General features: G+C 48.7%; 1 protein-coding gene and 1 long non-coding RNA gene across 2 annotated transcripts in view; one reads left to right on the top strand and one right to left on the bottom strand.

The window, feature by feature from the left end:
- LOC112547202 (solute carrier family 9 member C1) overlaps nt 1-27,561 on the bottom strand; it is a 384,240-nt gene that overhangs the window by 126,677 nt on the left and 230,002 nt on the right. The window contains exon 20 of the mRNA XM_025188925.3: nt 7,744-7,869. Within this exon, the coding sequence (XP_025044710.1) occupies nt 7,744-7,869 (126 nt within the window). The remainder of the gene's footprint in view (nt 1-7,743; nt 7,870-27,561) is intronic.
- LOC142829257 (uncharacterized) overlaps nt 8,811-27,561 on the top strand; it is a 35,051-nt gene continuing 16,300 nt past the window's right edge. Inside the window, exons 1-2 of the long non-coding RNA XR_012903691.1 lie at nt 8,811-8,869; nt 9,480-9,585. This is a non-coding gene — a long non-coding RNA (uncharacterized LOC142829257). The remainder of the gene's footprint in view (nt 8,870-9,479; nt 9,586-27,561) is intronic.

The raw sequence follows: 27,561 nt of genomic DNA on the forward strand, positions 1-27,561 counted from the left end.
TTAAGTTGTTCGCTCAGGCTAAGACACTTTTCCACTTCTGGAAGTAAGTATTCCTTGTTGTGAATCATTGACTATTTAAGAGATTGTGTTTTACTGTCTCTGAACAGTTTACACCATCATGTCTGAACTGCTGAGGAGCCATGTTTTGAGATGAAAATTTCTGCAGCTGTGGATGCAGCATTTGCCCGTTGTGATGTGACAGGAGATCCAAGCACTGTGGAGGAGGTTGTGGAGGACATAGTGCAAGCCGTGAGATGTAAGGGAACCATGTCGGTCTGGGCCATGCCAAGACAATCAGAGCACATTTTCCATGCATATCTTGTGGATCACTCAAGGAATCAATGATATTGGTGGAAATGCATAGAGTAGTGTTTCATTCCAGAGAATGAGGAAAGCATCAACTAGATACCCCTGTGCTAGCCTCGCTATGGAACAAGAGAGGGGTATTTGTAGTTCTGGGATGGGAACAGGTCTATTTGTAGGTGCGCCTATATGCAGAAGGTGGTAATTAGGACATAGTGGTATATCTCCCACTCATAGTTATCTGAAAAGTGGTGACTCAGGCCAGGTCTACACTGACAGAGAAAATTGATGCAAGATATGCAACTCCAGCTACATGAATTGGGTAGCTGGAGTAGACATACCTTGCATCGATTTTCTGGGGCAGTGCCACAGTAGGAGGTTGATGAAACACTCCCGTTGCCTTCCCTTTTTTTTCATGACAGTGAGGAGTACTGCAATCTTAGCAGTATATAGCTTCTATACATATAGAAGCAGTATATAGCTTCTATACACAGGTGGATAGCTTCTATACATAGGGAATGAGACCAAGCACTGCCCTGTCTGTCTATGTAAAACATGCATGTCAAGTTGATGGTAAGTAGATAGGTAGTTCTGTCTTCTCACACAGAAGCGTTAGCATGCTTTGTGTACCACTCTAAACTGTAGGAGGTTGATGTGGAGGCACGTCTCTGTGGATCACTATCTGCCCTGTGCTGTGTGTTCTTGGAGATGAATGCTCCCCAATGCAGAAGAGATGTATTTGTTGTGAAGGTTATGGTCAGGGTTTCCTGTTGAAAGGAAATGTCTGCGAGGATATTTGTTGGGATCATCCACCATTGTAGGAAGGATAACACATTGTTCAGCACTGTGACTCATCTGTTTAGGGTGTGTCTTGTGGGCATGTAAACCATAGTGAGCCACCTTTGTGTATACATCCCATGTAGAGCCTGGGGTATTTGATGATGTAAGCAGTTGCTGCCATGTGTCCCAGCATTAGGAGGTAAATCAGTTCAGGAAGTGACTGTCATGGTGTTTGTGAGTGTGACTACTGTGGTAAACCACGGCTGTGGTAGGAAAGCTCTGGACTGGGTGGAGTCTATTAGAGCCCTGTAATCTCCAGGTGCTAAGTTGGTTCAAGGGTTAACTTGTTGATTAACAACAAGTCCCAGTCTTTGGAATAGCTCTCTTGTTTTGTGGATCATGGTTGTCATCTTGATGTAGCTTGAACCCTTTATGAGACAATCATCTAGATAGGAAAAGATCATAATTCCCTCCTGTCTTAAGTACGCAGCTACTACTGTGAATGCTTTGGAGAAAACTCATGGAGCTGTAGAAACACCAAATGGTAGGACCCAGTACTCGTATTAGTCATGGCCTACTGTAAATCTGAGAGTGCCCTGTGGACAGGGTGTATTGATTTTTTCTGACCACTGCTGGAAAAAATATCTGATCTGCAGTGCCGGGACAACTAGGCTCCTACAGTGGAACATCAACAGGGACAGTAATCAAATAACTGTGTATTGGTAGTTGCAATAGAGCTAAGAGGACACCCATGCCCCACACAGTGTAATTTCTGTGACTGGGAGATAAATAAACCCCATAAAGAGAACCTGCAGATTTTGAAGCACTTGGAGAGGAAAGTGATCAGGAACAGTCAACATGGATTCATCAAGGGCAAGTCATGGTTGACCAACCTGATTGCCTTCTATGATTAGATAACTGGCTCTATGGATATGGGGAAAGCGGTAGACATGATATACCTTGATTTTAGCAAAGTTTATATGGTCTCCCACAGTATTCTTGACAATAAGTTAAAGAATTATGTTGTAGATGAAATGACCATAAGGTGGACAGAAAGGGGGCTAGATCATCAGGCTCAACAAGTAGTGATCAATGACTTGATGTCTAGTTGGCATCCAGTATTAAGTGGAGTGCCCCAGCAGCCAATCCTGGGACATATTTTGTTCAACATCTTCATTAATGATCTGGATGATGAGATGGACCGAACCCTCAGGCTATGTCTATACTGCAGACTCCGGAGTAGAATATCGCTGCACTTCATTTGCATAATGAATTAGGGGCCATTTTTGTGCAAGAAGCTTTTGCGCAAACCCCCCCTCTAGCGCAAGAGCCATTCTTCCTCATTTTTTCAGAAAATTGGAGGATTCGGTCAAAAGATATTTGATGAGGTTCAATAAAAACAAACGCGGAGTCCAGCACTTAAGACAGAAGAATCTTGGAGGATTCGGTCAAAAGAATCTGATGAGGTTCAATAAAAATAAATGTGGAATCCAGCACTTAAGACAGAAGAATCTTACTACATGCTGGCGACCAAAACTACTAAGTGACAGTTCTGCATAAAAGAAGCTCGGGATTACAGTGGACAAGAAGCTGGATATGAGTTTAAAGTGTGCCCTTGTTGCCAAGAAGGCTAATGGGCTGTGTCTAGACTGCACCCCTTTTGCGGAAAAGAGATGCAGATTAGACACAGTGCAATTGTAAATGAAGCGGGGATTTAAATCTTCCCCGCTTCATTTGCATGAACATGGCTGCCACTTTTTTCTGGCTCGGGGCTTTGCTGGCAAAAAGCTCCAGTCTAGATGGGGATCTTTCGGAAAATAAAGCCTTTTCTGAAAGATCCTTTATTCCTGATTTCATGTTCATGCAAATGAAGCAGGGAAAATTTAAATCCCCGCTTCATTTGCAATTGCGCCGTGACCGCAAAAGGGGTGCAGTCTAGACACAGCCATGGAGTATTGGGATGCATTAGTAGGAGCATTACCAGCAGACTGAGGGAAGTGTTTATTCCCCTCTACTCAGTACTGTTTCCAGTTTTTGGACTCCCACTACAGAAAGGATGAAGACAAATTGGAGAGAGTCCAGTGAGGGCAACAAAAATAATTAGAGGGCTGGGGCACATAATTTATAAGGAGAGTCTGAGGGAGCTGGGCTTATTTAGTCTGCAGAAAAGAAGAGTGAGGAGGCAATTGATAGCAGTCTCCAAATTCCTTAAGGGGAGTTCCAAAGAGATTGGAGCTAAACTATTTTCTGTGGTGGCAGATGACAGAGCAAGGTACAATGGTATCAAGTTGCAGTGGGGGAAGTATATTCCTTCAAAGTAGGAATAAGAGCCTCCGGAAAAGGGCGCTTTTTCCGGAGGATCGGGGCCAGTGTAGACGCTCTTTTCCGGCTTTTTTAAAAGCCGGAAAAAAGCGGCGGACATTTTTATTTAAATGCCGCGGGGGATATTTAAATCCCCCGCGGATTTCCCTACGACGACTGGTGAAATTTACATGCCCCTTCCGGAAAAGGGGCCAGTGTAGACGTAGCCTTGGGTTCTACGCTTCCTGGCAGGGTTTTCTTTGTGTGCCTCAGAGGCTCGCAGCATCCCTATCACTGCCACGAAGGTAAGAGTATCCCCCTATCAGAGCCCTTTTCATCATAGTCAAGTCCAGGGTATGGGAGGTCAGTCCCTTTGTTAGTCCACAGGGCCTCCCTGTTTCTTGCAGGCAGCCCACCCAGGGCTGTGTCTAGACTGCATCCCTTTTGCGGAAAAGGGATGCAGATTAGACACATCGCAATTGCAAATGAAGCAGGGATTTAAATCTCCCCCGCTTCATTTGCATGAACATGGCTGCCACTTTTGTCTGGCTCGGGGCTTTGCCAGCAAAAAATGCCAGTCTAGACAGGGATCTTTTGGAAAATAAAGCCTTTTCCAAAAGATCCCTTATTCCTCTTAAAATTAGAAATAAGGGATCTTTCAGAAAAGGCTTTATTTTCCAAAAGATCCCCGTCTAGACTAGCACTTTTTGCTGGTAAAGCCCCAAGCCGGAAAAAAGCAGCAGCCATGTTCATGCAAATGAAGCAGGGGAGATTTAAATCCCTGCTTCATTTGCAATTGCGCTGTGTCTAATCTGCATCCCTTTTCCACAAAAGGGATGCAGTCTAGACACAGCCCACTTGTTCTGGCCCAGGGCCCTACGGGGAGGGAGGGGGAGAGAATAGACCTGAGTGGGTTGCAAGACTTGGCTCTTACCCTACAGAATAGCAGCCCCTCCCTGAGCCACTTCCCCAACCCTTCCTGAGAACCGATGCCTTCGGTCAGGCTTTATTGCAGGCTGCCTAGGGTCAGTCTCTTGTGCTGGGCTGCTCTGTTCTCCTTCATTTCTCCTCTGGTCTGTCCCTCCACTCCTTCCCCGAGCCTTGCCTGAGGGAGGGTTATTTATGGTGCACCCATCAGCCTTAACTGGACTCAGGTGCTCTGATTAGCCTTCCCTTCAGGCTGATGACAGATAGGCTTGAGGTGTTGAACTGGCTGGGTTACAATCTCTGGCAGCCTATACTGGGAACATAAAACTGCATACCCAGCTCCCCGCATATCTGCCTTCAATTAGGCCTCCGCTGCCCCCTGCTCTCAGGCTGCCACAACTGGTTCTGCTTTGAACAGAGGGTTGGACTTAATGACTTCCTGAGGTCACTTCTTACTCCAATCTATGATTGTATGATTTGATTTGATGATCACACAAAGAAGGTGAACTCCCTCATAGTGTCCCATCTGGTAGAGGTAACTGGCAAGGACAAACCTAGTGGTTAGATAAGGGGTGGAGATGTGTGACTAGATACTAAATGAGAAATACTGACTCCGCCTATGTCACACCAGCTATCAATTAAGGAAAAACTAGCTGGGAGCTAGCTAGAGAAACTTGCAACTGGTTGGCAAAGGGGAAACAACTGCCAATCTAATTAGCCCAGGGCTACATGAAAGTCTCAAGAGAAGGAAGCCCAAGGGGGAAGGCAAGAGAGTGGTAGTGCTTCCATCCTAACTGCACAGACTGAGAAGTCCCTAAGGCTGAAACCCCCAAGATTAATGTGGTGAGAAGGTGATGGAACTGCATCCTGAAAATAAACTGCATTAATGATTGCCCAGCCAGGAGGTCTCTGAGAAGTTTTTGGAGCAGAGTAGAGACTAATGGGTAGATGGGCTTACAACAGCCTCTTAGACTGACTAGGAGTTTAAAAGGGGCTTGGTGCCTACTATCATCTCTTAGCAGTCTTCCTGGCATCTGATGTATATATTAATTGTCTCAAGTGCGTAGGGGAAGAATAAATGCCTGGCACATTGCGCTATCTATAGCATTTACACCATGAACTTACAAAGAGGCAAAATGGACTTCAGATCCTTCTATTTGAAGAGGCCTTTGACACTGAAGCCTCTTAGTTCTGATAGTTCTAAAGGATCCTGCTGTTGGAGTCAGTGCCAGTTCCAAGAGTGGGAATATGCAGAGGTCATGCAAAGAGAAACTGCAAGCTTTTTGTAATGTTTTTTACAATGAAATTGAGGCAGGAGTGCAGGGTCACCCTTTACAGAGTAGAAATTATGGCTTTTCATATGCCAAACCTTCCCCTAATATTATTACATAGCACTGCTCTCGCTAACTTCTGCCTTTGACACCACCAGAACCAGAAAACAGCACCATGGGGTCAGCCAAGAAAAGAGGAAAGCAGCTATGTGCTGCATTCATATATTTGGAGAGGCATAAGAAGGAATACAAAGGGGCTAGAAAGGTCAGCAGGGATGTGTGTCAAACTGGAAGGCTACATCTAGATTGGCCCCTAATTCCGGAAAAGTCATGCAAAGCAGGTAAGTCAGAATAGGGAAATCCGTGGGGGATTTAAATATCCCCCGCGGGATTTAAATAAACATGTCCGCCGCTTTTTTTCAGGCTTGGGGAAAAGCCGGAAAAAGGCGTCTAGACTGGCGCGATCCTCCGGAATAAAGCCCTTTTCAAGAGGATCTCTTGAAGGTGTATACTGTTCCTCTCATGTCTCTGAGTCATTCAGCTAATAGACCCCCAGAATGTACACTGGCTAGAGAGGGAGTATTATGATTGGTTACCTCTGATGTAACAATGGCTCCCTTTAAGAATGAGCTAAACTATTGTGTTGACCCTGTCTGTAATCATAACAATCTGATACATAGATGATTAATAATTTAGCTTAATTTGAACATAATTTATTCAAATATATATAAAATTGCAAATACATTATATTAAGAAAATGTCAAAGAGTCTGTTTTATTTCATTATTAACATCATTTTAGGTCACAGGAAAGATCTGACCAGTGCTAAATTTCTTAAAAGAACCCAGTTCAAAACTATATTTTAAGTAAAACTAATTGTGAGATTTACTTGTAAATTCTCAGAAAATTAACGTAGTATTCAAAGAATAAATGTGATAAATTTGGGGAGGTTATACTGCATCCTCCATACATAACAGAGGTTGAATCCCTTATTTAAGTGCAAAACTCAACACAGGCATAACTATAAACCCAATAAGTCATCTGAAGAAGTGGGTTGTGCCCACGAAAGCTCATACCATCTACATGTTTTGTTAGTCTTTAAGGTGTTACTAGACTATTCATTGTTTTTTAACTTTTTCCTGTTATAGACTAACTCAGCTACCCCTCTGAAGCTTATAAAACCAATGTAAGCACTAGGGATGATAGATATAGTGTAACTGAATAGTCGAGTAGCAGCATGAAATCTTATTGGTTACATGACTATTTGATAGTCCACAGGGGCGGGGCCAACAAGCAGTGTGCTCCCAGTTCCAATCCTAGGGAGCCCCCTGTTACCCCACATTGCTGCCTCTGTATCAGAGGCAGCAGCATGGGGTGGAAGGCAGGAGCTTGTGCACACAAGCGGAGCCACTTTAAAAACCAGTTCCCCGCTCAGACTGGCTGCCTTCTTCCCCACACTGCTTTCTCTGATAAAGACACAGCAGCACAGGTTGGTAGCAGCCCCTGTCCATGGGGGTCCAAGCTCCCCACGGAGACAGGCTGCAGGTGAGAGGGCAGGGAGGCTGCTGTGAAGCAGCCTCTGTCCATAGGGGGTTTGAGCAACGCACGGACAGAAGCTGCTTTATTTTCCACGGAGACAAAGGCAGCAGTGCAGGGAGGAGCAGGTGGCACTGCGGAGCTGGTGCTGGGGGGGAAATGGCTTTTAAGCCTGCTTCCCCCAGCACCGGCTACTGCCTCCCACCCTATCCCTGGCTGCCTCTTTAGGAGGCAGCAAGGGGGGCAGACAGTCCACAGGAGCCAATGCATGCGGGGAACTGGCTTAAGATCTGGCTCCCTGCATATATCAGCTGCAGACTGCCCCCCTCATGCTCCACTCTGTTTCCTTTCTATCAGAGGCAGCAGTGCGAGGATGAGGGGAGCAGGCAGATTTGGTGCTTGTGGGGAGCCTGCTTAAAGCCAGCTTCTCATGGGCACTGGCTCCCACTCTCCCTCCCCTCTTTCTTCTTCTGATAAGCCCAGGTTTAACCGATAAGCATAGGTTTATTGTTTAATAGTTTACTCAACTATATGCTAACATCCCTAATAATCCCCTCCATAATATTAGCCTTTTGAAAACAGAAGATTATACAGGATCTAGAATCATGTCAAGAAGCAAATGTTACCTGGATGAATTCTATTTGGGTCTTCTCATTTTCCAACCAGCTGATACTGTGTAAAAGCTCTTCTGCAGTAGGTGGTGCAATAGTACATGGAAGAGTTCCAATATTTTTTTTTTTTTCAAAAATCATCTATACAAGAGGAAAAAAGAAATCATATGTAATCTACACAGTTTAATTTGTCTTTGTTCTGAAGACAAACTCTTGGATTATTTCTGGCTGAATTTCTTCATTCTAAAACATGTTTCCCCTGAATAAGCCTTCATGTTATTCTACCCTTTCTTAAATAGCTTTTATTACAGTGCCAACATTTAGACAGGAGCAGCAGGTTTGAAGAAATTTTGGTGGTGCCTGGAATGCCCAGAGCTCAATATCTCCCCCTGCCACTCCAAACTCTACTCCTTACACCTGCCTAATACTCTGGGAGGGAGTTTGTTTAGCAGACTTCCTGCTTCTGATGTACTTAAAACAATTTGCTATTACTTTATCAGTTTTTGGCTGGCTATTCTTCCAACTGATTTTTGGCCTTCCTAATTATATTTTTACACTTCTTACACTTCTCTTGCCAGCCTTTATGCTCCTTTCTATTTTCCTCACTATGATTTAATTTCCTCTTTTTAAACAATGCTTTCTTTTACTTAGTGGTTAAGCTGTGGCAGCTTTTTGGTTCTGTTTTTTAAATATGGGGTATACATTTAATTTAAGCCTCTATTATGGTGTCTTTGAAAAATGCCCATGCAGCTTGCAGGAAATTTAACCTTTTGATTTTGGTTTAACCTCATTCTGTGTAGTTTACCTTTCTACACAGGTAGTTGCTGTATCTGGGTCTCTTAAATGGGGGCGTGTACATCCCCTGTGTCCAGAGGGTGGTGCAGGAGTCCTTCATTGAATGAAGTATTTAATTGGTTTTTGCAGCAAAGAGATTTTTTATCGAAAGGTAGGTCTTTGACTTTCTGTTTCAAGGTCCTCTGTAACCCTGATGCTTGGCACCAGGATATGTTTTGCATCACAATAGCTGAGGCTGTGATGCGTGCAGCTGTGTCTTCTATATCCATTGTACACTGTAGTGCAGTGCGAGAAATTGTGCGGCCCTTCTGCATAATGTTAAAGAGGATAGGCCTCTTGTGTTCAGGTAAGTATTATATAAGCTCTTGAAGTCTGAAGTAGATGCAATAGTCATAATCTGCTAGCATGGTGGTATAATTCACTGCTCTAAGGAGCAGAGTGGACGAGGAGTATACTTTATGATCCATAAGGTCCATTTCTTGTAGTCCTTGTCTTGTGGTGTTGATATAATATTGGGTTATCTGGCTCTGTGCCTAATGGAATTGACCACCGGGGAGTTTGGTGGAGGGTGAGTGAAAACGAAGTCCATTCCCTTTGGTGTAACGAAGTATTTTCGGTCTGCTTTCTTGTTGGTTGGAATGATGGATGCCGAGGTCTGCCAGATGTCTGTGGGTCCAGAATAGCCTTGTCTATGGGGAGGGCAATCTTGGAGGAGGTAGGAGGTTGCAAGGTTCGCAGAAGGCAGTACTGTTTTTCCTGAACCTCTTGTAAATTGTGCTCTTCTGCTAACGCTACCCTTTTAAAAAGTTCTTGAAACTTCTTAGACTTATCAGTAGGGTGGTGGATATAACTGTCTCGTCTGGTGAGGATGAAGAATTATGCACAGGGGACCTGTCTTCACCCTCAGACAAAGAGTCCTCCATCTCAATCTGGATTGGGGCTTTGTATTGTTATAGATGTTGTAGGTTGGGGAGAATGAGGTGCTTCTCTGGATGTTGTGGAAGGTGCAATATGATGACACTTCCTATGAAGACGGGACTCCCATGATTGCCACTGCCCAAGGTAAGAAGGAGGTGGGTATGTGTAATGATATGCATACCAGGATGGTGGTGGTGGTGGTGTATATGTGTATGTAATAGGCCCAGAGTCCTAGGATGGAGCTCTTTGTGCTGTGCTGGAGTGCTGGGAAGACAAATAGCTGCCTCACTTGGGGAGCGAGACAGAGTCAGTGATCTGGGTGAGTGTACGGATTGTATGGAGGAGCCTGGGGATAACAATGCTGGTGAAACACAGCTCCTGATAGGAGATTTATGTCGTAGATACTTCTGGGATGGTACAGAGGTACACATACTACTTGGTGCCATTGGTTCAGGTCGCAACAATTGGTCAGGAGGCGGCATATCAGTACAAGGTCTCTTAGGAACCAAGACAGGTGCCGACAAAGTTGGCAGCTTTGGTGCCAAGTGGAGTTTACATAGGCTTGGTGGTGTGGCCGGTGCCATCAGTGCCATTTGTTTTTGTTTGGGCTCCAAGTGCACCCTTTTATATGGTGCCAGCATCTTGGGCAGTGCTGTACCTGATGTGCTGGGTCTATCCATAGTGCTGAACCTCAAGGCCATTGGTGCAGAGAATAAGGATTGGGCTGGAGAAAGTCTTGTTTCTGAGACAGATTTGTCAGAAGAGGTAAAGGGATATGTTTTGTCTAGACCTTTTGGTTCAAAAGTTGACTTCATGACGCATACCGGAGCGGTCGACAAAGGCTTCAGTTGCCAACTGCGCTGCGTCTAGACTGCCGTGCTGTGCCGGATCAGCTGATCATTAGCACAGTGCGGTGGCCATTTTTATTTTAATGAAGCGGGGATTATTTAAATCCCTGCTTCACTGACTATGCCGAGTAAACTATTTTACATGGCTCCGTCGACGGAGCCATGTAGTCTCGACGTACCCCTATAGCTGCCAGGTGTACTCTAAGGGAGCATGGAGAAAGGCCCATTTGTCTTAAGTGCAGGAGATAGTCAAGGATCAGTGGGATGTGTGCCTGCAAGGGATGCACTCCCTTCTGTAACGCCCATTCAGAAAAATGTCTCCACTTGGCTGAGTGGAGGGCTTCCTACTTTCTAACAAGATCCTCCTCACCCCTTCTGAGCATGCTTGCTCCACTTCTGTCAGCCATGGATATACAATGCCGCCAAATGGAGAGATGGCAGGTTCGGGTGGCATATCCATCCCGCCCTCAGGTCCTGGGTGATTAGATCTGGCACCATGGGTAGAGCTATGGTCATGTTGAGGAGGATAGGGAACCAATATTGCCATTCCAGCGCTATCAGAATGACCATAACCTTCAGCCTCTTTACCCTGATGAGGACCTTGTGTATTGGGAGAATGCATAGAGGAGGACTGGGGACCAATCGGTCAAGAATGCATCTCCACAGGACCCTGCCTCAGGTAAGAACAGTAGTCTTGACACATCCTGTTCCTGTGAGGAGCAAAGAGATCCACTTGGGGATGACCCCACCACTGGAAGATGTTCTCAAGCACCTCGCCCTTGAGGGACCACTTGTGTGCTATGAAAGTGCGGCTGAGTATGTTCACCAGGGCATTCCCATTCCTTAATAGGTACGCAGTTTCCAAATGAATGTTGTGAGCTATACAGAACTCCTAAAGGAGTAGGGCTTGTAGGCACAGGGGAGAGGAGCGAACTCCACCCTGTTTGTTGATATAAAACATTGCTGCCGTGCTGTCCGTCAGGACCCAGACCACTTCGTGCCTCAGGTCAGACAAGAATATGCAGGAGGCCAGCCTGACAGCCCTGAGCTCCCTGACATGTGGAGCTCCTTGAAGGACCCCATTCCTTGGGTCCAATGGTCACCCAGATGCGCTCCCCATTTGGTGTTCGATGCATTTTGCTGTCAGGTTCTGGCTCATGAAAAGTACTCCTCGCACAAACCACGTCTCCCCGCATCCACCATTTGAGCAACTGGATGACTTCTTGGGGAACTGTGAGGCTCAAGTCCCATGGAGCCAGAGCCTCATTGAAAGCCCTGGCTAACCCATGGCTAGGAACCTGGCCTTGGGAAGGGAGGCCATGGATGTACTCAAGTTCAAGTGGGCTCCCACAAATTCTATAACTTGAGGTGGTACCAGGGTAGATTTCTCCTCATTTACGAGGAGACTTCTGATGAGGTCTATGTATTGCAATACTCGTTCCTTCGAGCGGCCCCGATAAGCCAATTGTCCAGATAGGGAAACACCTGAACTCTGCATCTCCTCAGGAAAGCAGATTCGGTGGCTATACACTTTGTGAAAACCCTTGGTGCTGTGGACAGTCCGAAGGGAAGGACTGAGAACTGGTAGTATTCCTGCCCCCACAGTAAACTTGAGAAACCTCCTGTGGGCAGGTCTTATCGAAATATGAAAATGTGTCTTTCAAATCAAGGGCAGCATACCAGTCCCCTTTCTCCAGAGAGGGAATAATGTGATCATCCTGACCTTTGCTTTTGTTATGAAGGCGTTGAGATCCCTTAAGTCCAAAATAGGTCTTAGGCCTCCCTTTGATTTGGGGATAAGGAAGTAATAGGAGTAAACCCCTTTCCCTTGAAGTCTTGAAGAACCCTTTCCACTGCCTCCCACTGGAGGAGCGAAGGCATCTCTTGATTCAAAAGAGATTGTGAGAGGGGTCCCTGAACAGGGACAGGAATAGGGGGTGGCAAGGAATGGAAAAGGATAGAATATCCCACTGCCACCAGGCTGAGAACTCATCTGTCGGTTGTAATCTGGGCCCAGGCCTGGTAAAAATGGGAAAGCCTGTCCCCAAAGGGGGGAGCTAAAACTGGAACTGGTACTCTGTCCTTGGGCGTACTTTCAAAACGAGTACTTGGGCTGTTGAGAAGGGGGTGGCCCTCCTCTCCTTTCCGAGTCTGAGCAATACCTGCACCTCGTGTTACACCCATTGCCACTATTATTGCCACTATTTCTAGGCCTACGATTTGCCTGGTTGGACCCGTAGCCTTGGTAGGAGGGCCTCCCGTGCGGTCTAGAGTTATAGGACTGCCTCTGCGGGGCCGGGATGTGAATTCCCAGAGATCTAAGAGTGGCCCTAGAGTCCTTCAGACTACGTAGTCTGGCATCTGTTTGCTGAGAGAATAGACCTGTCCCTTCAAGAGAATAGACCCCAAGTCCTGCAGAGTATTCTGCACTTTGAGAGGTATACTGGAGACCTGCAACCAGGCCCTATGGCACATCACAATGTCCGTGGCCATTGTGCAAGCTGCTGAATCTGCCGCATCCAGTGCAACCTGAAATGTTGTTCAGGAGATGACCCTACCCTCCTCCATCAGCGCTGCAAACTCCTGGCGGGAGTCTTGGGGCTGGCGTTCTTTAAACTTGGCCACCATCAGCCAGGTGTTTATCATTGCCTGTTGGATGGCAATGCGCAGCTGAAGGCCCCTTGTAGCATACGTCTTCCTGCCCAGAAGGTCCAGTTTTTTTAGGTCCCTACTTTTAGAGGTAGGTTCCAGTTGACCCTGACTCTCCTTCTGCCCTGCTGCCTGCACCACAGAGAACCTGGAGTCGGGTGACAGTATAAATGCTCATGCCCCGCCTGGGGGACAAAATAACACCTCTCAACTCCTTTCTGGGTAGGCAGGGTTGATGCTGGCATCTGTCACAAATTGTTGGCAATCTTAGACACTGTGGGTATGTCTACACTACACTACAGCACTAATTTGAACTAACTTAATGCGAATTAGTGAATTCGAACTAAGCTAATTCGAACTAGTGCATCTAGACCTAAAAACTAGTTCAAATTAGCATTTTGCTAATTCGAACTAGCATGTCCACATTGAGTGGACCCTGAACCGAGGTTAAGGATGGCCGGAAGCAGTGCCGGCAGGGCATCAGATTAGGACTTAGAGCGTGGCGCTGCTGCCTCATGCTAGCCGAGGGCTGTGCTTAAAGGAACCCAACCCCCACCCCGGACAGACAGTTCTCAGGGGTTCCCTGCTTGCAAAGCAGTGCTGGCTTGGAGTGCCCTGAGTGCCCACACTCGGCACATCACAGCACTCGGCCATCAGCCCGGCTGTACTTGCCTCAGGCTGCCATCTGGGGGAGGGTGTCAATCGGGGGGCTGCAGGAGAGCTTCCACCCTGAGGAGCCTGCAGAGCCACCCCAGTCCTCCCCATCGGGGGCTTGTACCCCATTCCTCCCTCACCTCCTACTTACCCCTCCCTAGCCCCCCTTCCTGATGTAAAAAATAAAGGACATGTGTGTTCAAAAATAGAAACTCTCTTTGTTGAACAAAACTCGGGGAGACTGGGAAAAGGAGGTGGGAGAGGGGAAGAGAGAGAGTGGGAGAGGGGAGGAGGAAACCTGGGAGGAGGTAGCTGGAAGGGGGAAGCCAGGGGAAGAAGGATGAGGGGAAGTATCAAACTATGGTACGCCATATCTTCAGTACTGTGTACAGATGTGATCTCCTCACCCCAGAAAAGATATTTTGGCCTTGGAAAAGGTTCAGAAAAGGGCGACTGAAATGATCAGGGGTTCGGAACAGGTCCCATATGAAGAGAGGCTAAAGAGACCGGGACTTTTCAGCTTAGAAAAGAGGAGACTGAGGGGGGATATGATAGAGGTCTATACAATCATGAGTAGTGTGGAGAGGGTGCATAAAGAAAAGTTCTTCATTAGTTCCCCTAATAGAAGGACTAGAGGACACCAAATGAAATGAATGGGTAGCAGGCTTCAAACTAATAACAGAAAGTTCTTCTTCACAAAGCAAATAGTCAACCTGTGGAACTCCTTGCTGCAGGAGGCTGTGAAGGCTAGAACTAGAACAGAGTTTAAAGAGAAGTTAGATAAATTCATGGAGGTTGAGTCCATGGAGCGGTATTAGCCAGGGGGTAGAAATGGTGTCCCTGGCCTGTTTGTGGAAGGCTGGAGATGGATGGCACGAGACAAATGGATTGGTCATTGTCATCAGTCCATCCCCTCCGGGGTACCTATTGTTGGCCGCTGTCGGCAGACAGGCTACTGGGCTAGATGGACCTTTGGTCTGACCCAGTACGGCCATTCTTATGGACCACCCTAATTTTCATGCAAACCTGCTCCTGGGTGGCCAGGCTGGAAGCTATACTGCCCTAGATGGCCGCTTTCCTGTGCCTAGTGCGGAGTTCGTGGATGAGGTCCACGATCTCCACGCTAGACCTGCGGGCTGGGGCAGGCTCCTGGGAGCCGCCAGCCTGGTCCTGGGAAGAGATGGAGGGCTGGGTGGCAGCAGGTGGCTGGCTCGTACCGTGCCAGGTGCAGGGTGTGCTGGCTGGGTGCTGGCAGGCTTGCACCTGGCACGGGCACCGTGCCCTTTTAAGGGCTCCGGGAAAGCTGGGGAGGGCTAGCCTCCCACTAGTTCGAATTAAGTGGCTACACAGCCCTTAATTCAAACTACTTAATTAGAACTAGGCGTTAGTCCTCGTAGAATGAGGTTTACTTAGTTCGAATTAAGTGCTCCGCTAGTTCGAATTAAGTTTGAACTAGCAGTTTCTATGTGTAGCGCCTATCAAAGTTAATTCGAACTAACGTCTGTTAGTTTGAATTAACTTTGTAGTGTAGTCATACCCTGTCTTATTAAGCGGCAATGCCAGTCTTGGCGCTGCATCAGCAAACAAAATGTTCACCATCAGATCTGAGTCCTTGTTCACAACCTCTGCCTGTACTCCCAAATTGGCTGCCAATCTGTGCAGCAGGTCCTTGTGGGCCCTAGCATCCGTGGAGGGCATGGGTGGAGCAGGGTCAGCCAGGACCCTGGCTGGGGGAGGGACGACGAGGACTCCCTTATTGCAGGCTAATACTAGGGTGGGGACGTGGGGACGTGGCTGCCTCTATAGTTTGAGGCGGGAGCCCTGGACAAGGGGGTTGCAGACGGCATACCCCTGGAATGTGACAACCTGGAGCCCTGGGTGGACGGCATCAGGCCTTGCATCTGATGATAGGTCCAGGGGGTCCAAAAGGGCCATTGTCATTGCATCGGAGGCGGTCACATCTGCTGGGGTTGGTACCCGATGCTGGGATCAGTGCTGCAAGGAACACCTGCGTGAAGACGCACCGGACTGCACTGATTCCATGTCAGACTCTGATGAGTAGTCTGATGCCGACTACAGCAGCACCAATGAAGGTGCCCGAGAGAGTGGCTGGGGCTGCACCTTCGACTCAGGTTTGCCTTGATGAACTGGAGCAGGAGGTCCCATCGGTATCAGGGGCAACGTGGTCGGTACGCTATGATACAGTGCCATCGAATCCGTCAACCCGATCCTACCCTCTCCTGGTGTCAGAATTTCCGGTGCTGAAGAGGTCGGTCCCTCTGGCACCGACACTATTATCGGTGCTGATGAGTTTCCCGGTGCTGACAAGGCCACCAATGCCAAAGAAGTTCCCAGTGCCGACAAGGCCACTGATGCTGAGGACGGATAACTCATCTGTGACGAGTGTCTGGTTTGACACAGGACCAGGTCCGGTGCTGGGGAAAAGACTGGTGAGGTAGTGAGCTCTATAAGCTCTATCATAGCATTGAAAGTCTCAGGGGTCGATGGCCTGACCACTTGGAGAGTCCTCTCCTAGACTGGATTCTCTGGCTGCATCGAACTCATACGATGCCTGAAGGGATCGGGAGCCTCCAGGTGCTGAGGGGGCAAGCCCTCTGACAGGGTATGGTTTCGATGGTGCCCCCCATGCTCCTGCTTCCCAGGGGATACCCCTCTGTGCTGCCTCTTCTTCTTTGGCACCGAGAATTGAGACCAGTGCCTCGGTGCTGCAGTCTTTTGTGGTGCCGAGGTATGGTGTGCATCAATGCTGCAGCGGATTCGTGCACCGACACTGGTGTGCTTCGTACTGCCAGTGCTCATTCCAATGCTGGCTGTAGTGTGGACTCTGTGAGGAGCATCTTTAGGCAGGAATCACATTCCTTCTTAGTGCGAAGCTTGAAACCTCTCCAGATTTTACAGGACTCTGTAAGGTGGCCCTCCCCCAGACACTTTAGGCAAGAGACATGGGCATAGGTTAGCACAAGTCACACAAGGATTGAAACCCTGTGGACCTGACATCCCCCTCTGCTGGGGAAAGAAGGCTCCGGAAACCGTGCAAGCAGCGCATGTACACCTAATTCAAATGCACACGAGCAAGCACTTAAAGAACCAGTTTGGTGTGAGAAGATCAATGGCTGGGGCCATGCTCATGCAGTTTTGACTCTTCTACTATTTTACTAGGTGGGTGGTGAAGCACTGGAATGGTTCCCTAGGGAGGTGGTAGAATCTCCATCTCTAGAAGTTTTCCAGTCCCGGCTTGACAAAGCCCAGGCTGGGATGGTTTAGTTAGGGTTCATCCTACTTTAGGAAAGGGGTTGAACTCAACCTCTTGAGGTCTCTTGCAGCCTTATGATTCTATAGGTGGTCAAGGTCATCAACAACATCCTGCTGTAGAATTTCATAACCCTGGGCAACGTAGACCCCACCCACATCCCCATCCTGGCCTTTAGCCACTGTGCCTCTGAACAATAGGAAGGGGTACTTTTCCATCATGCTGCAGGCCGTTGTGGACCACAAGGGCTGATTTACAGACAGTTAGGTCAGGTGCATGGTGCTTACATCGTCTGGAATTTGAACTTCTTTCACAGGATGCATGCTGGCATGTTTTTCCCTGACTGCACCATCAGGGTCCGAAACATCAACATGCCCATTTGCATTTTGGGCAACGCAGTTTTCCCCTTGCTCCCCTGGCTGATGAAGCCCTACATGGGCAACCTGGACCCCACCAAAGACACTTCAGTGCCAGGCTCAGCAGGTACAGCATGGTTGTGGAGGGTGACTTCAGCCACCTCGAGGAATAGTTCAGGAGTCTCCTCACCCACCTGGACCTTGGTGATTGGAATATCCCCCAGGTAGTGGTGGCTTGCTGTGTGCGCCGTAACATTTGTTAGAACAAGGGGGAGACTTTTCTACCAGGGTGGGGGGCAGTGACTGAGCAGCTGGCCAGGGCTTATGAACAGCCAGGCACCACTGACATTTGGCGAGCACATTGGGGGGTTGTGCTCATCCAAGAGCTCTTGAAGGAGAGTTTCAGCTAAAGCCACTTGTGAGACTCTCCCCCAAGGGGCATGTGCATTGCCCCTGTGTGCCTTTTGTTCCCCACCCCTCCTTTCTCCTGCCTCCCTTCCCACCTTCCACCCCACCCCCATACACCCTGAAGCAGCTCTCACGGGGTCAGGAAAATGGCATGGGACGTGATGGAAGCATGCCACTCTCACAGCTGGCCAGCTGCAAAGAAAAGTGACAAGGGCAGTCATTCCAGAGATTCTGTGCATGAAGCCTAGCCCTAATCTCTGAAACAACACCGAAGATCTTAGTTCAGACAATGATGATGTACTTTGAGTAAGGCCATCTGTTGCCTTGACAGTGTGCACTTCCTTGCAGGAGCACGGATATTCCCGGAGAGCCACGCTACCTCCATATCCCAGGGGCAAGCAGGCATGGGAAGTTGTCAGCCAGGCCAGGAGCCTGTGGGTGGGAGGGGGGGGGAGGAGGATGTGGTGGCTCAGCTTCCTTCTGTGCCCTACATATGCCGGGTCTGGAAGTAGCAGCATCCCCCCCAGACAGAACTTCTATCCCTGCCTGCTGGAGGGGGAATGTGTGTTTGAGTGGCAGATGTTGATTTCTGAAGAGACTGCTACTGGAGCAGTCCCTCCAGCAGGATCCCATGCAGGGTATTGGAGTCCTCCACATCAATATGTTTGACCTGCAAACATCCTGTCTGGATAGAAAAATGTACAGGGAGGATCATCCATTGGTTACTACATCTCTTCTACAGTCCTTGCTGAGCTAATTGCTACCGAGAATGAGGTTTTCAGTGACAAGCAGGGAAAAGAACTCAGACTTCAGTTCAAAGGTAGGGCCCACGAGCACTGAGAGAACCAGGATGAGATTGCATGGAGGCACTGGAACCCTGAAAGATGGAAACACTCTTATTAAGCCCTTTACATATGATATTACTGTTGGGTAAGACAGATTGACTCTCTGTGCACAGATGATGTGCTGAGATTGTTGTAGCGTACCTTTATTTAGTTCACTGACAGAAGAGTGTGTTTTAGTTCTAGAATTGTCAGTACTAAGACTTCCTGAGAGGTCAGGGATTTTTTGTGCTACTCATCAGGCAAATTAGACACGGTTTTCTTACAAGGGTGTCTCAGATTCCTTCCCAATGTTAATTAGGAGGTCTTGAATTGGAGAGGAACTCAACATCCGTCCAGAAACCAGACTGCGAGTGTGACAGTTCCCAAAATGTGGTCACGGCACCTTTAATACCCACGTATTCCAATTGGGCCTCCATGGGGGGGCCAAGCCGCCCCAGGAAAATGCCAATAGGTGTCGGTACTCCCAAGGGGAATGCCATTCATTTACAGTATGCTGGGAAAATAGGGGTGTACCGTCACAAAAAAAGCACTGCCAGGACCAAAACTGACCCCTCCCTCAGAGCCAGGCATCTTCAGCTCCCCCCATTCCAATGCAACCACCCCTTCCCCAGAGCCTGTCACCCAAGCCCCCCCATGCCAATCCTCCCACCCATCCCCCAGAGCCAAGCACCCCCAGTGCCCTCCTCCCCCAACCAAATTCCTCTCCCACAGAGCCAGGCACCGGAGGGACGGAACGGGATAAGGTAATCCTGCCTTTAAAGTGGCTGCTCCTGCCACCGGACCGGCTGCCTCAGCTTGCAGTGTATACAGGGAGACAGCAAGTAGCCCAACTCCCGGCTCTCTGTTCTATGCATAACGTGGGCCTGTGCAACGTGCGCTCCGGTCCCACCCCAACTAGCATTGGGCCCGGGGGCAACTGCCCCCTTTGCTATGCCTCTAGTGTCGGTTCCCTGAACCCCCCCAGGCCAGCCGAGCTGCCTGCTGCTTTTCCACTCCCCCGCCCAGCTGAGCTGCCCACCACTTTTTGCCCTCCCCAGTCCAGCTGAGCCACATGCCTCTTTTCTGCACCACTCAGCTCAGCTGAGTCACCTGCTGCTTTTCTGCACTCCCAGTCCAGCAGAGCTGTGAACCATTTTTCCACCAGCACAGCACAGCTAAGCCATGCACTGCTTTTCTGCCCTACCAGTGGAGCCGCATGATGCTTCTCAGCCCCCCCGTTGGCCCAACTAAGCCGCGCACTGCAGCATGAGTGCTCCCAGGGCCAGCTGGGGGCTGTGCCTGGGGAAAGCGGCACAGCGCGAGTGCTCACAAAAAAAGGTGCCGGTATGCCATACCGGCGCGTACCGTCACAAAAAAACCCACTGTGTGTGTACATTTATATATTTGTTAGTATTAGTTAGTCTCTAAAGTGCCACAAGACTATTTGCTAGTAAGTAGTTTATTAAAATTAGGAGAAGTGATGATCCAGGATGAGCTATGTGCCTTGTAAAAGATTAGTTATAAAAATACTATATGGTAAGACATTACAATGTTATTTCTAAATAAGTTATTTTGAAATAACTCCCGAAATAACTGTTTTGAAATAATACATCCACACTACAAATCCCTATCGAGTCAACGTGGATCCATATCAAAATAATGCATCCACACTGATTGGCGCATGAATCGCATTTTAAGCCCCCTGGAAGCACTCTGGGAAAGTGTGACGTAGTGTGGGTACCTTGCTGGGGCTGTGGGCAACCTCTGCTGTCTGTAGCACGGCCCAGTAGGGCAGGGGGTGAGTCATTATGCAAAGGGGGCTCCAAACCTGTCTGACCAGCTACCCCCCAGGGAGAGAAACAAAGGAAGGTGGAATGCTGCCCCTGGGTGGGGGGCAGGGCTGGAGGAGAGTGAGTTGGTTTCTGTCTGGGGAGCAGTGGAGAAGGAGCTGGGGAGGGGGGCCGGGATTGTAGGGCCCAGCCACCCCCCCATCTCAAGGGGGGGGCACTGAGGCCTCTTAGCCCCAGTTCCTGTAACCAGATGACATCTGTGCTGTACTGTATCCTGGAGAAGCAATAAACTCCCTCTATTCTACTGGCTGGTGGAGTCTGTTTGTGCCATTACGGGGGTACCCCAAAGTGCCGTCACAGAAAGGCATCAGGCCAGCAGTCACTTCCTGTATCTGCTTCCTGAGGCTAGCTGAGGCTTCTGTTTAAAGGGGCTCCCCTCTGTGACCATGTCTCAGACAGACTCTTCTCCATTGCCTACCTCCTTGAGGGACAGCAAATGCCACATGGTGTTGTCCTTGCGGATACCAAAGGACTTCCAACATGAAGCTGGAGCTGCTGCAAAGATGTCGCTGGCTCTTAGACCTGCTACTGCACCTGCTGTAGCTGCACAAGTTTGTGCAGACCGTCCTCATGACACTGCTTGAGTATGACGAACATCCTATAAAGGGTGATGCCCTCTCCCAGGCCTAGGTGCTCCTCATGCACCACAGTCCCTCCAAGCCCTCCCCTGCACTGCTGCTGTTGGTGCTGGGAGACCAGTACCAACTGGTGGGACTGGGTCATCTTGGAGTGGTGGGACAACCAGCATGTGAACTCCAGAACTCGCACATGTGAAAAGACACTTTCCTAGAGCAGTGCAAGTGGTTTGCCTCTTCCTTCCAGAGACAGGACACCCACAAACGATCCACAACCCCCCTCCAAAATCAAGTTGCCATCACTATTTGGAAACTTGCCTCGCTGGATAGCTATCGTTCCATCTGGAACCAGTTTGGTGTGGGGAAGTTGACTGTCAGTGCTGTGCTCATGCATTCTTGACTCTTTTGCTACTGTCCCAGGAAGGTGGTGAACCACTGGAATAGGGTCCCTAGAAAAGGGGAGTGGTGGAATCTCCCTCTCTGGAGGTTTTTCAGTCCCAAAGTCCTGATGGGGATGGGGGTAGCTGGGGTTGCTCCTGCTGTGGGAAGGGGCTTGCCATCGGTGAACTCCTGAAAGCTCTAGCAGCCCTGTGACTCTGATAAGGGCCATCAACACCATCCTGTTACATCTTGGGTAACATGGACCCCCATCATCACTGGCTTTGCCACCATGGGCTTCCCCAACTGTGTGTGTGTGGGGGGGGCGGGCACTCATATCCCCATCCAGGCCCCTGACCACTGTGTCTTCAAATACAGCTATTGAAACGGGTACTTTTCAATGGTGCTGCAGCCCCCGTTGGCTCACGGAGGCCGATTCACCAACATTTATGTCTGGTGGTTAGGGAAGGTGCACAACACCCATGTCTATAGGAACTCTAGTTTCTTTCAGAGGATGCACGATGGCACCTTTTTCCCCAACTGCACCATCAGAGTTGGGGACGTGAACATGCCTATATGCATTGTGAGCAATTCAGCCTCAACCTTGGCCCATGAAACCCTGCACAGGATGCCTGGACCCCTCCAAAGGATGCTTCAACACCTGGCTCAGCAGGTGCCACATCACAGAATCATAGAACACTAGAACTGGAAGGGACTTCAAGAGGCTATCAAGTCCAGTCCCCAGCACTTACGGCAGGACCAAGCACTGTTTAGATCAGGCCTACTCAACACACGGCCTCTGGGACACATGTGGCCTGCAGCCCATTTGTTTGCAGCCTGTGGTGTGGTTTGGGTTGACGTGGAGCTCAACACATGGCCCACAGGTAGGATCCTTTGAACATGGCCTCCACCGGGAACACGCTCCACAACTATGGAGGCAGGCTGAACACTGAAAGACGCAAGTGAATGGGCTGGCTGGAACAGAAAAGTACAGCGTGTCGGCATTTCTAGTCCCCATGGAGAAGGTGCTGGGAGAGTTGGGACATTGTGGGTAGTGCTTTGTAATCATGCTCAGCAGTGTGAAAGAAGCTATTTGCATATATTTGCATGTATATGCAATTACACTTAAGTTACGGCCCTTGGCATGTGCTATGAGTATCATTGTGGCCCCTGGGGCTTCCAAAGTTGAGTAGCCCTGGTCTAGATCACCTCAGACAGGTGTCTGTATAACCTGCTCTTAAATAGTGATGAAGTGATGAAGATTCCACAACGCCCCCTAGGAAATTTATTCCAGTGTTTAACCACCGACAGGCAGGACGTTTTTCTTGATGTCCAACCTAAACCTCCCCTGCTGCAGTTTAAGCCCATTGCTTCTTGTTGTATCCTCAGAGGTTAAGGAGAATAATTTTTCTCCCTCCTCCTTGTAACACCCTTTTAGATACTTGAAAACCACTATTATGTCCCCTCTGTCTTCTCTTTTCTAAACTAAACAAGCCCAGTTCTTTCAGTCTTCCATCATAACTCATGTTTTCTAGACCTTTAGTTATTTTTGTTGCTCTTCTCTGGACCTTCTGCAATTTCTCCACATCTTTCTTGAAATGTGGTGCCCAGAACTGAACACAATACTCCAATTGAGGCCTAATCAGTGCAGAGAAGAGCAGAAGAATGACTTCTTGTGTCTTGCTCACAAGACTCCTGATACTTCATCCCAGAATCATGTTTGCTTTTTTTGCAAGTGTCACACTGACGACTCATGTTTAACTTGTCATCCACTATGACCCCTAAACATGCAGTACTCCTTCCTAGCCAATCACTTCCCATTCTGTATGTGTGAAACTGATTGTTCCTTCCTAAGTAGAATACTTTGCATCCTGTTTACTTCAGACCACTTCTCTAGTTTGTCCAGATCATTTTGAATTTTGACCCTATGCTCCAAAGCACTTGCAACCGCTCCCAGCTTCGTATCATCTGCAAACTTAATAATCTTACTCTATGCCATTATCTAAATCATTGATGATTATATTGAACAGACCCAGCCCCAAAACAGACCCCTGCAGAACCCCACTTGTTATGCCTTTCCAGCATGATTGTGAACTGTTAATAACTACTCTCTGAGAATGGTTACCCAGCCAGTTATGCATCCACCTTACAGTAGCCCTATTTAGATTGTATTTCCCTAGTTTATTGATAAGAAAATCATGTGAGACTATGTCAAATGCCTTACTAAAGTGTAGTAATAGAAATGTAGCCGTGTTAGTCTGGTGTAGCTGAAGCAAAATGCAGGACTATGTAGCACTTTAAAGACTAAAGTGCTACATAGTCCTGCATTTTGCTTTTGCTAAAGTGTACGTAGTTGAGGGTGCCTTCGGACACCTCAAAGGAAGGTTCTGGTGTCTCATCACCTGCATGGACCTTGGAGACTGGAACATCTCCCAGGTGGTGGCAGCCTGTTGTGTTCTCTACAACCTGTGTGAGAGAGAACAAGAGAGAGCTGTTCCTGCCAGGGTGAGTGGCTCCCAAGGGCTTTTGAGCAGCCATACACCGCTCACTGGGGTCTGTGCGCATCTGGGAGGCCTTGAGGGAGAGTTTTAGACAAGGCTGGCTGTGACACACTCCCCCCTGGGCCTCCCCAAAAGGGGACTCTGCATAGCTCGTGTGTACCTGTCCTTCCTCACCCCTCCATTCCTCTGCCCTCCCTTCCCACCTTCCCCTCTCCAGCAGACCAAATAAAAAACACTTTTTGTTTGAAACATTAATTTATTTGGGGAATATATAACTGGGGAGGGAAGGGTGAAAGAACCTGGGAGAGAAGGGGCTCAGGGATGGGGTTGGAACTGGCACCTCCCTCAGGTGGTCGTACCACCTCGTGTGTGGGGCTCTTAACAGCGTGGGGGTGCTAGGAGGAGAAGTTGGGAGGGTGGAGTAGGCATGGGTGCTGGAGGGACTTGGAGGGGAGCGGGTGCTGGGGGGCAGATGCTGGACCACTCTATGGTAGCAACTATGTGCTTCACAGTGCTGGTGTAGGCTGTGCACATAGTCTCCTGGTGTTAGGACAGCTGCTGCCAAATATTGTGCTGCAGCTCACAGTCAGCATGGTGCTCCTGGTGGTCCTCCTCTAAGTTTGTGTTCATGGAACAGAGGCACTCCAGATGTTCCCACTCCAAGTCATTGTGGGGTCGCCAGTGCTTGTAGCTCTCATGTGTTTGGGAGGATGGCACAGGAGGTGGTGTAAGTGCCATGTTTGCAGCTGGTCCAGCTATGAAGAAAAGAGCAAAGAGCAGTCATCCCAGGAGACAGTGTTCATGAAACCTAACCCTTATTTCTGAACTGACACTGAGGGTCTCAGTTCAGATGATGGCAATGTGCTTTGAGCAGGGTCATCTGTGGCCTAGACAGTAGGCACTATCCTGCAGGGACATGGATGTCCCAAGGGAGCCTTGCTACTCTCACGTCTCAGGGACAAGCAGGCATGAGAGGGGGCAGCTTGGCTGTGTCCCACATTCACCGGGTCTGGCATTGGCGGCATCCCACAGAGGGAGAACTTTGATCCCCGCCCACTGGAGAAGAGGGTGTTGGGGGAGGTATGTGTGAGCAGCAGACACTGCTTGCCAGGGAGGGTGGTACTGGGGCCTCTTCCGCTTCTTTCCCTCGGCAGACACCGGTGCAGAGGATCAGTCTCCTCCACCTCACCATGCTTAAGCAGGAGTGGATGGTGCCCTAAGAGTGTGGGCATGAGCCTGTGCCATGTGCAGCATGCCTGTGTGTTTCCCTGACTACAGCCTCTTTTGTGGTGGCTTGTGTTGGGAAGGTGTTCCACCATGGAGTTGAGAGTAAGAGAGGCCTATGCAGGAACCTTGTGAGAAGGAGCGACAGGTTCCTATGTGGCAGCCTCATGTATCTGTCTGCTCCGGACTGGCGCTCCATGTGCATAGGGTTTTGTGCGATCTGCAGACTGAGAAGGCCGAATGAGGTGCATGCAGCCCCCTACCTGTAGATAGGGAAAGTAATGGAACTCACCTGATGTACCTTCCCCAGCCTCATCCAAGCCCTGGGGGACATCTGGGACTCCTGGGGGCAGTTCAAGGTTGAGGATGACCTCCTGGCTGTCAGGCATGGTTTTGTTGCTGTCCTCCTCTGCTTCCCCAACCTCCATGTTCTGGTCCACACCCCTGCCCTCCTGGAGGGTGAGGATAAGCATGGCCAGGCTAGAGTCCAAGACAAGGCAGAGGGAAGGGACTGACCCCTATCCCAGGATGCCATTCAGCTATGTGTAAAAGTGGCATGTCTGGGGTGCTGCTCCTAGTCAGGAACTTTGTCCCCTGGTAGCTTTCTTTCACCTTCATCTGCACCTAGTCCTGGGTGCAGCAATGCCCCTTCTGAGCCAGGCTTGCAGCCATCCAGCCAAAGACAGCTCCATTCCTATACCAGGTGTGGAGGTCCTGGATATTTGACTTCTCACTCCAGACCTCTGAGATTCAGGATCTCTGCACTAGTTTAGGATGGGTCCCTCGTCTTCCACCCCTGGCAAAGGGCTTCTGAGGTGGCTGCAGGCTCACTTGCAGCCATGGAGGGCTCGGAGGGAGTGTTGCAGTCTGCCATAGCAGCAGGGAAGAGCAGTGAAGGATGCTGGTGTGTGGCACAGAGCTAGCAGGGTCAGTGTGGAGCCATATTTAAAGCCTGCAGAAAAAGGGGAACTGTAGAGTTTTGAGAGCTGTGAACAGAGTGGCCATCAGGGCACCCGAGAAGCCCTAGAAGGCTAATTATTTGCACCATCCACACGCAACCTATTTTGAAATAGGCATTATTCCTCAGGAAATGAGAGTTTATTATTTTGGAATAAGAAGCCCGTTATTTCAAATCAATTTTGAAATAACGGGCTTGCTGTATGGACACTCACCTTGTTATTTCAAAATAATGCAGGAGTATAGACATGGGCTATGATTATACTTTGGAGTTGTTTCTCTAAATTTATCTTGAAAGACTTTTTCCTGACATCCCCACTAGGTAGTGACTGGCCATTGCAAACTTGCTACTAATTATTCAATACCAGCTCAGATTTTGGGTGATTATTTGGGACATTCTAAACCTATTGCTTATGTTTGTGTATAAAACAGTTCTTTTAGACAAAAGCTTGCATAATTTGTATCAATCTTTCATCAGCCAGAGGCACTGTGTTCCCATTGATTATTCCTAACACCACCTGAAGTAAAATCGTTAATACTACTTTGGGATCTGAAAACCTGGATAGCACCAGTGAGTTTCTCCTCATAATGGCTCATACGTGGAAGGGAAGTACCATTCAGCAGAGGCCCCTATACAGGAGTCCCACTTCTGGCCAGTATTAGAGTGCTTCTAGGGCCTCATTACCTAGAATAGAATCATAGGGCTGGAATCATAAGTAGCTCTTTGGTCACAAACTTCATGAGTTGGAGCTCAAAGTCTTAAGGACTTGGAGATGAGCATTTCACTGCAATGTGTGCCTTAAGCAGAAAATAGAAACACACTGATGTGTGTCATTGATGGAAAAGGAATGAGTGATGCACACAGTTCTTGAAGCCTAGGATCCTGGGCATAGTGATTGGCTGGCAAAGAGTTTTGTCCCCCAAATGAGGAGGGTCTATGCCAGCTGCGTCCCAGTTGTATGTTAAGAAAATTTGCTACTCTGGTCAGGCCTGATAGTGCTTGGTAGCCTGCACCAGCGCTCTTGCTAGTAGGAGGTGAGTACCATAGTGGGGCAAGGAGCAGGGATACTAGTGTGGGTATGTTTATGGGTGAGGGTTCTCGCCAGTGAGGAAGTTGGGGGCACTAGAATCTCAGAGTTTTCTGGAGTACTGAAGCACCCCCAAGTCTTAGGTGGGTCTCTGCTCCTGGTCCCCCTTCTTGGGTCCTGGCTGCTGGCCCACACAAGGTTATCCAGGCACTGGGAGTATAGGTTTCTCCCTTGATCCTATATGGCAGGCTTCAGCAGTTCAGTTGCTGCCTGGCGCCACACTCAGGACTCTGCTTCTAGCCCCACTCTGAGGCTGTGTCTACACAGCAGCATTATTTCGGAATAACAGCCGGTGCCAAAAGTCAAAATAAGCTTTCAACTTAAGCTACGCAATTATTGTGTAGTCATGCCCTGAGTGAAGTCACTGGGGATAGGGGACTGTGAGTGGTTTGGGGGGAGCACTGTGATTCTCATCCTGCAGCTCATGTAACCCATCGTGGGCCATCTATGAGGCACATAAAATGATAAACAGATTTAGAACCATTAGTCTATGCTATGCTGAACTAGCTTAACTAAGCTATTATGTATGAAAACTAT

Source organism: Pelodiscus sinensis, chromosome 5 (genome assembly GCF_052426305.1).
Source record: "Pelodiscus sinensis isolate ZL-2025 chromosome 5, ASM5242630v1, whole genome shotgun sequence".
NCBI lineage: Eukaryota > Metazoa > Chordata > Testudines > Trionychidae > Pelodiscus > Pelodiscus sinensis.